The 9,950-nt window shown below is 43.0% G+C and overlaps 2 protein-coding genes across 2 annotated transcripts; both read right to left on the bottom strand.

Annotated features, from left to right (window-relative positions):
• Window positions 1-221: 221 nt before the first annotated feature.
• EAH_00053100 (hypothetical protein, conserved) lies at window positions 222-1,949 on the bottom strand (the record flags this gene model as incomplete). The annotated part of the gene is made up of 1 exon (XM_013391091.1): window positions 222-1,949. One exon carries the CDS (start codon window positions 1,947-1,949, stop codon window positions 222-224), a length of 1,728 nt encoding a protein of 575 aa, XP_013246545.1.
• Window positions 1,950-6,447: 4,498 nt separating this feature from the next.
• Window positions 6,448-9,278, bottom strand: EAH_00053090 (hypothetical protein; the record flags this gene model as incomplete). The annotated part of the gene is made up of 4 exons (XM_013391090.1): window positions 6,448-6,792; window positions 7,497-7,616; window positions 8,587-8,748; window positions 9,228-9,278. The coding sequence occupies 4 exons, from the start codon at window positions 9,276-9,278 to the stop codon at window positions 6,448-6,450; spliced, it is 678 nt and encodes a 225-aa protein (XP_013246544.1).
• Between the last annotated feature and the right edge of the window lie 672 nt (window positions 9,279-9,950).

Here is a 9,950-nt window from a genome sequence, read left to right as displayed (position 1 = left end):
TATATATATATATATATATATATATATAGCCGGCTAGCTAGCTAGCTAGATAGCTAGCTAGACAAACATATCGCCACACATTCGGCTAGCTAGCTAGCTAGCTAGCCATTCAGCTAGGCGTTAGTTAGGCAGGTGCGCCTAGGCCTGTAGCTAGCTAGCCAGCTAGCTAGCTAGGTAGCTAGCTGTGATGCAATGTATTGTTTGATTTGTAGGTGGTTTATTTATTTGCTGCTGAAGTATTCATTAGCTCTCAAAATTGCTGCTGCAGTACCTTGTGCTGCAGTTAGCTGCCTGATTAGCTGCAGCACGGAAGCGTCTCGACACGACCCTTGCAGCAGCTTCTGCTGCTGCTGCTGCTCTGCTTCCAGCAGCAATTCCTCCTCCGGGGTCCCTTCAGTCTCCTCAACAGCAGCAGCACCAGCACCAGCACCAGCAGCAGGAGGAGCAGCAGCACCAGCATCAGGAGCAGCAGCGGGAGCAGCCTGCTCCGGCTGCTGCTGCTGCTGCTGCTGCTGTGTTTCAGGGGTCTGCTGCTGAGGCGTCGGCTCGTTAGATAGGAGTTGGGCGAAGCCTTGGGATGAAGCCTGCGGCTCTGCTGCTGCTGCTGCTGCTGTTTCTGGTGCTGCTGTTGCAGTTGCTGCTTCTTCTGCTTCTGCTGCTGGTGCTGCGGGTGTTGCTGCTGCTTCTGCTGCTGGTGCTGCAGCAGCACGTGCTGGCGTACACCATAGATTGAATAGAGCAGCAGCAAGAGCTCCAGCTAGCCTTTTGTGCGGTTCTCCTCCTGCTGCAGCAGTAGCAGCAGCAGCAGCAGCTTTAGTCTTTGCTGCTACTGCTCCTTTCGTGTCTGCAAACTTTACAGAGCCTCTTCTTGTCAACCAAAACGAAGCAGCATTAGCATTAAAGAAAAACACATTCTTTTTAACAGCAAGTGCAGCAAAAGCAGCAGCACGTCTGCTTAGATAAACAAGAACATCAGCAGCAAGAGCAGCAACAGGAAGTTGTGAAAGAGGCGCTTGAAGCGGCTCTAATGCTTCTCCTACATTAACAACAGCAACATTTAATAGCTGCAGCACGAATTTTCTTTCAGCAGCAGAAGACAGAGACCCCCAGCCATTGACAGCAACAGTGCTGCTGCGTATACTCCTCGGCAGCAGCTTTCTTTGATTTTCAGCATCTATTAATTCTTTTTTAATATCATTTACTGATATATCTGCAGATAATAAAGACGATACAGGGAAGCGTACAGTATAAGGACGCCCTATTGCAGCTTCAACCTGCGCATACAGCCAAAGAGGGCCGAAGGAGACAGCAAAGGAGACAGTATGTTTCTTTTCTTTTACACCTACAAAGACTTCTCCTTGAACTGTATCTTGAACAGCAGCAAGCTCATTTCTTAGTCCGATTGTTTCTGCTATTTGTCGAGATATTGCTGCACTTTGTCGCTGCAGCTGCTGCTGTATCAAACGCTCTTGGCTGCGCTTGTTAAGAACTTTCTTTGCTTTCTTTAAAACACCGCGAGTATCCGCTACTTCAACCATACTCTCAGGTGTATAGGCACCTCCATTTGCTGCATTTTGATGCAGCAGAGCAGCAGATATATTGTCTCCTGCATATAATAAACCCCCGTTGACTCCCCTCTTAATGCTTCTGCTGCTGCTCCTGCTGCTGATACTGCTGCTGCTGCTGCTGCTGCTGGGAAAAAGGAGGTCTTGGGGTATAGCGCTGTTGACATCGATGAAACTGCTGCTGCTGCTGTTCCTGCTGCTCCTGCTGCTGCTGTTGCTGCTGCTCTTCAAGACAGGGTTCAGACGGTTTAAAGACAGCTGAATGTGTTTGCTGTTAATAGAGACAGCTGCAGCAGCAGCAGCAAAGAGCAGCAGCAAACCTGCAGCTAGCCGGAGGCTTGCTGCTGAGGCCCCTACTAAACACTTGTTGCTTAAGCGCGACATTCTACAGACAAAAATAAAAAAACAAAGAAAAATATAAACAAATAATAAAATAAAGATGTATTTACTTTAATATAATACTATTTAAGCTGCAAACACAAAAGAAAGAAAACAAACAAATATAATCAAACAAACTAACAGCGCGCAAACCCGCCGCAAACGACAGCCAGCCAAACCCTAAACCCTAAACCCTAAACCCTAAACCCTAAACCCTAAACTCCGATTTCTTAACAACAAACCATAATCTTTTAGACTTAGTTTTCAGTGGCTTTTATTAAAAATATAACAACAAACCCTATACCCTAAACCCTAAACCCTAAACCCTAAAAACCCTTCCTGCCCAGCGGCCGATACAGCTAGAACACAGACAGCCAAAGGAGAGCTGCAGCAGCAAAAGTATTTATTTATTTAATTTTTATTTGTTTATTAATTAAAATAAATTAATTTAATTTTTTTATTTCAGACATTTGCGCGCGGCTTCTCCGCCGATACACCCCAAAGACCACTGGACACAAGTGACCCTAAACCCTAAACCCTAAACCCTAAACCCTAAACCCTAGACCCGAAACCCTAAACCCTAGACATCAAACCCTAAACCCTAAACCCTGAATCCTGAACCCTGAAGATCAAACACTAAACCCTAAGCCCTAGAACCGTAACCCTAAACCCTAAACATCAAACACTAAACCCTAAACCATAAACCCTAAACCCTAAACCCTGAAGATCAAACCCTAAACCCTAAACCCTAACCCCTAAACCCTAAACCCTAAAGATCAAACCCTAAACCCTAAACCCTAGAACCGAAACCCTAAACCCTAAAGATCAAACCCTAAACCCTAGACCCTAAACCCTAAACCCTAAACCCTAAACCTCTAGATGAACATATGAGGCTAAACCCTTACAGTGAAGACGAATGCTCTAAGGCCAAACCCTTCCTTCACCTTCTGTGCTCAGCAGGATCCCGGCAATCAACATAAGCCCTAGGGTTTAGGGTTTAGGGTTTAGGGTTTAGGGTTTAGGGTTTAGGGTTTAGGGTTTGCCCACTAAAATTTGCCTACTGGAACGAACGCCAGCCAGCACGATTGCATCTCCCCCCAGCAGCAGCAAAAGCAGCAGCAGCAACTGCAACACCAGTAGCAGCAACAAAAGTAGCAGCCACAGCAGCAGCACCACCAACAACAGCAACAGCAGCAACAACAACAGAGGCGGAAGCAGCAGCAGCAGATGTCTTTGAGTTGTGCAATTCTAACCCATAGCGGGATGTCTCCTTAGCTGCTGCTGCTGTTGCTGCTGCTGTTCCTGCTACTGCCGCTGCTGCATTAAAGAAATAAGAGCCTCAGGCTTTGTGCAGGGTGAAAGCCTGCTGCTGCTGCTGCTGCTGCTGAAGTAGAATGTCAATTCTTGGGGGGAGACAAAAGCAGCAAAATAAAGAGACAGGAGACAGCAGCAACACGCAGCAGAGACAGCAGCAGCAAAGTGAAGAGACTGCAGCAACAAGTATCAATCTGCTGCTGCTGCAGCGACAACCGCATCAGCAGCAGCAGCAACAGCTGCAGCAACAACCGCATCAGCAGCAAGAGCAGGTGCTGCTACAGCAGCGCTGCCAGCAGGAGCGGCAGCAGCAGTAGAAATAACAGCAGCAGCAGCAGCAGTAACAGCAACAACAGCAGCTGGAGGTATTTAAAGAAGTTTAAGAGGAACAGACAAAATATTAAAAGTGCAGCAAAATGAAGAAAATAAACAGAGACAGCAAAGGAGACAGCTGCTGTCCCTCTTCGCTTTGTCTCCCAGCAACGGCAGCAGCAACAGCAACAACAACAGCCGCAATAGCAGCAGCAACAGCAACAGCAGCAACAGCAGCAGCAACAACATCAGAAGCAGCAGTAACCGCGGCAGCAGCAACGGCAGCGGCAACAACAGCAGCAGCAACAGCAACAGCTGCAGCAACAACCGCATCAGCAGCGGCATCAGCAGCAGCAACAGCAGCACCAACAGCGGCATCAGCCGCAGCAACAGCAGCAGCAACAGCGGCACAAACAGAAGCAACAGCAGCAGCAGCACCACCAGCAGCACTATGACGGGCAGCAGCAACAGCAGCACTATGAGGGGGAGACAAAACACACAAAGGCAGAAGGAGAGTTAATAAAGCAGTATACATAAACTCAAGCTGCCTATACACCTCAAGGCCCCTCTAAATAAAGACAACAAAGTAAGAGAAGCAAACAAAGAAAGTAAAAAAGGAAAGAGATAGACAACAAAGAGGTAAAATGAATTAAATAGAATTAACCTAATAAACAAACAAAGCAAGAAAAAGATAATATAACAAACAAAACTTTAAGCCCTTCTACTGAAAAGGAGGTTAACAAAAAGAATTTTTAAATAAAATTGAATAAAAATATTTAATATTGTTTTATAATTAATTAATTTAATTTAACAATTTAAATTATCTATCGAGCTAAATCTTCTTAGGGGTGGGAAGGCAGACTAGAGCTGCAGATACACCCGAATGCTGCAGTACTTTTAGTTTTCTTCTTTCTCGTTTTCTGTAAATATGTTAAAGTTTAAATTAAAAACTAAATTAATTTTTAATTAATTTTTTAATTGCTTATCAAAAGATGTACGTACACCGCAACCAGCAGCTGTCGCTGCTGCGGAGTCTCTTGTCGGCAGCAACAGCAGCAGCAGCAGCAGCAGCAGCAACAGCAGCAGCAACAGCAACAGCAGCTCGTTCTTGCGGTTGAGTGCGTTGCATCTTCTGCAGGGATTTATCACTTTTAATATTTGTTTTATGTTAAGGTATTTAATTTGCCTCTAATCAGACAAAGCAAATTGCAGCAGCAACAGCAGCAGCAGCAGCAACAGCAGCAGCAGCAGCAGCAGCCTCGCCGCCAGCGACAGCGGCCTGCTGCTGCTGCAGCAGAGGCGTTGTTCGAGACTCGAAGCAATTGAGGTGTACATACACCTCAGACTGCAGCAGCAGCAAAATAAACTCGTGTACGACTGCAGCAAACCTGCTGCTGTTCAGGTGTACATACACCTCCTAAACCCTAAACCCTAAACCCTAAACCCTCAGCGCAAGATGGCCATCGACCCTTTCTGTCTCTTCCGAACCCTCGGACTCTGCAAAGTAAGAAAAAACAATAAACCCTAAACCCTAAACCCTAAAGCCTAAACCCTAAACCCTAAACACAAAGCCAAACCCTAAACCCTAAACCATCGTCTCGACCTGGACCACCGGCCAAACCATCACCCTAAACCCTAAACCCTAAGCCATAAACCCTAATTGTCATATACACCCCAGCCCTAAACCCTAAACCCTAGCTAGCCTTCAAACCCTAAACCCTAATCTAATGACCCTCTCGAGGCCCTAAACCCTAAACCCTCAGGAAGCCTAAACCCAAAACCCTAAACCCTAGCCCCTAAAGAGATTCTAAACCCCAGAGACGCCCCAAACCCTAAACCCTAAACCCTAGAGAGGCCCTAAACCCTCAACAAACCCTAAACCCTAAACCCTCAACAAACCTTAAACCCTAAACCCTCAACAAACCTTAAGCCCTAAACCCTCAACAAACCCTAAACCCTAAACCCTCGACTTGGTGTTTGTTAATCAGGAGCCCCCCGTAGAGGCAACTCAGCCGGAGTGGTGGTCTGGTCTGCCTAGCGGAAGCCCTCAGCATTCATTAAGACAGCAGCAGCAGCAGCAGCAGCAGCAGCAGCAGGTGCTGCTGCAGCAGACCCTGGGGCAGAGCTTCGATGCTGTGGATGTAAGAGAGACAGCCACTGAGGTGTACTGCATGCAAACTGCAGCAACAACAGCAGCAGCAACTTACTATATGCCATCAAAGCAGCAGCAGCAGCAGCAGCAGCAGCAGCCGTTCCTCTCCGACTATACATCTGTACATAATAGAGCCTATGCCCCAGCAGCAGCAGCAGCAGCAGGAAGCTACCCCAGCAGCAGCCGCAGCAGCAGCAACGTTCACGTCCCTGGTTTCTTTGGGGACCTCCCCTTAGGCAAAGGAACAGCAGCAGCAGCAGCAGCAGCAACAGCAGCAGGAGACAGATGGGGCAGCACGGAAGCCAGCAGTAGCAGCAGAGGTGTTAGCAACGAGCAAAGAAGTATTTAGCAGAAGCAGCAACAGCAGCTGCTGCAGGTGCTGCTGCTGCTGCTGTTGCTGCTGCTGCTGCTGCTGCAGCTGCAGCAAGAGCAGCAGCAGCAGCAGGATAGGAGCAGCAGCTGAGGCAGTGAAGGAGAGACAGCCAGTTAAGTTGTCTCCACTGTTCATCCCCCCTGTCTCTGCTGCTGCTGCTTCATCTATAATAATATTAATCTGTCTCTTCTCGCTTAGAGAAACAAAAGCTTTATACAGCTGCAGCAGCAGCCCAGGTGTACGCACACCTCAGCAGCAACCCATGCAGCAGCACCAGCAGCAGCTGCTGCTGCTGCTGCAGCTGCTGCATCTTACATTTATAAAGAGACAAATTTATAAGTATTTGCGCGTCTCTACTCAACCCGCGCCTTCTTAAAGAACTGCAGCAGCCCCTGTTGCTGCTGCTGCTGCTGCTGCTGCTGCTTTGTATTGATTGGCGCGAGTTGTTGTTTTGTATCGGACTGAAGAACTTCTATAATATCATCTTCGTCCCCTTCCGCTGCTACTGCTGCTGCTGCTGCAGGTGCTGCTGCTGCTGTTCGTGTGCTGCTGCCTTGCTGCAGTTGCTGCGGGGGTAGAGGGATGCTGCCTTTGCTGCAGGAGAGCAGCTTTAGCTGCTGCTGCTCTCCGTCTAAGGTGTTAGACAGCACTCCCCACTTCTGCTGCAGCTGCCTGTACACCGCGTCGTCAAGCGTGTTCTGCAGCAGCAGCAGCAGCAGCAGCAGCAGCAGACAGGTCTTTAATAATAGTATAGGATATGTTACACTTGAAAGAAATAAACAAATACAGGAAAACAGAAGCAAATAAACAAAACCTAAAAAGCAAATAAAAGAGAGATAAATATAAATTTAAATAAACAAACAGAATATGTAAAAGGAGACAGATAAACAGATAAAGAGACAGAGAAAGAGATAAAATGCAGATAAAATGCAGTGTATAAACAAACACAAAAATTAACCAAAATAAACAAAGACAGATATTAACAGAAATAGACAAAGATGTGCAGCAAGACAGCATCTCTATAATATATATATATATATATTATATATATTATATAGACAGCATATATATATATAATATTGTATACATTTATCTACATATATATTTAACTATTATTCACGCTTCATTATCTATTTATTGATGTATTTAGGCGTGCTCTTGCCTCTACTGCTGCTGCTGTTAGCTGCTGCTGCTGTTGCTGCTACTGCTCCAGTTGTTGTTGCTGCTGCCGCTCCTGTTATTGCTGTTAATTGCTGCTACTGCTGCTGCTGCTGTTAGCTGCTCGTGCTGCTACTGCTGCCGCTACTGCTGCTGCTACCTCCTACTGCTGCTTCTAACTGCTGCTGCTGCTGCTGTTGCTGCTGCTGCTGTTGCTGCTGCATTTGCTGCTGCACTAGATTACCTCTCCGATGAGGTAATGTATATGAACTGAGTTATGTTTGCTTCCAATTCTGTGCGAGCGATCTTCGGCTTGCAGCAAATAGCCAGGCACCCAAAATAACTCTGCGAACACCACTGTACCCTGCATGCATGCAGCAGCAAAAGCAAAAGCAGCAGCAAATGCAGCAAATGCAGCAAAAGCAGCAAATGAAGCAGCAGCACACGAGAGCTGCGGTGTACAGTCAGCTCTCCGCAAAATAATGAATATAAATATAAAAATATTAAAATATAAATAGAATTATAATAAGAAATAGTAAAACAACTAAAATGAAAACAAAGACAAGGAAGGAGCTGCCTGTACACCCCAACTAAACTGCGCACCGCTGCTGTTAAATTTAAACCCTGGCCGCATGCAGTTATCGATAGTACTGCTACCTAAACAAAACAAACAACAGCAGCAAAATAAAAACTATAAATAAAAAGAATAAATAATAATATTAAAGTGATTAACAGGCATTAAAAGACTCAAAAACAGATAAAAAATATTCAAGAAAAAATAAGAGTAAATAAAAGTATAAAAAGAACAACAAAAAGAATAACAAAAACAACAATAAAAAATAAATAATAAATTAAAATAAAATAAATTAAGATAGAATAAAATAAAATAAAATAAAATAATGGATTAAAAATAGTAAAGTAGATAAAAATAAAAAGAACAAAGAGTAATAACAAATAAAATTAAAAGGTAAGTAACCATGCACTTAACGACTCAAATGAATAAACAAAAATAATAAAAAAGTAAAATTAAATTAAATAAAATTAAATTAAATAAAATTAAATTAAATAGATAAAAAAGTAGATTAAACAATCAATTAAATTAAGTTAAATTAACTTAAATTAAATTAAGTTAAATTAAATTAAATTAAATTAAATAGATAGAAGTAGACTACCATGCAGAGAGGGTTTTGTTGAAATTCGTTAACTTTTTGTTCTCTCTGCATTTGGGGTGTACGTCCATCGATTTTAACAGCAAGTTTTCCTTCATGCTTTGTAATATATTCATAAAGAGCATCTAAAACAATTAGATGATGAGCAAATACAATAAACTTTACGCTGCAGTTCAGCAAATAAGATAAATAACTACAAATCCCTGTTAACTTCGCCTTCCCAGTCAATAAAAATAACTCTGATACTAATGCATGACTTGAACGCCCCTTCTGCTGCTGCTCCTCCTCCTCATCTTGCTGCTGCTGCTGCTGCTGCTGTTCGTTGTCCTGCAACAGCAGCAACAGTAGCAGCAACAGCAGTAGCAGCAGCAACAGGAGCAACAGGAGCACCAGTAACAGAAGCAGCAGTAGCAGCAGGAACAGCAGTAGCAACAGTAGCAGCAGCAGCAACAGTAGCAGCAGTAGCAACAGTAGCAGCAGCAGCAGCAGCAGCAGCAGCGCGGCAGCAGATAAGAAGAAAATGAGCCAAGCAATACATAAAGACATGTATAAATGCATACGTCTTTGTTTATATATTTCTTTATTATTCTTGTTTTTTGTTATTATTATTTTATTGTTATATTTATTTTTATTACACACTACACAGACAAACCTACGAACGTAAACTTAATATATATATATATATATATTTATATATATCTGTCTCTCTCTCTCTCCGTCTCTCTCTCTTTAATTATTTATTTATTTATTTCTTGTTATCTTTTGCGTCTGCATGCAAGCTGAGGTGCGCATACACCCCAACTCACCGCCTCTTGAGAAAGTGCTGCAGCGAGCAGAGATGAGTCAACCCCGTTCATCTTCTTTTGAATTTCACGCAACTCTTTCGCTGGGATTTCAATAGGAATGCGAGACCTAAAGAAATATATCAATAATTAAATATATATATATATATACATATACTTATTTATGTATATATATACAGATATATAATTGATGTAATGAGGCAGTAATAGTAATAAATTTCAATAGGAATGCGAGACCTAAAGAAATATATAAATATATAAATATATATGTATATATGTAGATATAAATATATTATTGTTATAATACACGCTATAAATTAGTACATTTCATTAAGAGAGCGATATATATATATATATAACAAATAATAAGGAACAGCAAATAAGAATAAACAGCAAATAATAATGGATCCTAGACTATCAACAGCTGAATATATTGATTTAAGGTGCCTATACACCCGAATATATCTATTTAAAATGCTTATAGACCTGCATGAGGTGCCTATACACCCGAATATGTCTATTTAAAATGTCTCTAGACACCTAAATATATTGATTGAAGGTGCCTATACACCTGAAAAAGATGCGTATACATCATTTATGAGGTGCCTATACACCCGAATATATCAACGCACCTGACTTTTGGTGGCAGTTCTTTTAAAACATCTTTTTTAAGTCTTCGGATTAGAATTGTTTGAGTAAGCAGCAAATGTAATTCTTCTTCTCTTT

Source organism: Eimeria acervulina, genomic scaffold (genome assembly GCF_000499425.1).
Source record: "Eimeria acervulina Houghton genomic scaffold, Eah_scaff970, whole genome shotgun sequence".
Taxonomy (NCBI): Eukaryota; Apicomplexa; class Conoidasida; order Eucoccidiorida; family Eimeriidae; genus Eimeria; species Eimeria acervulina.
The sequence above is the reverse complement of the archived record's forward strand: the minus strand, read 5'-3'. Positions and strand labels throughout refer to the sequence as shown.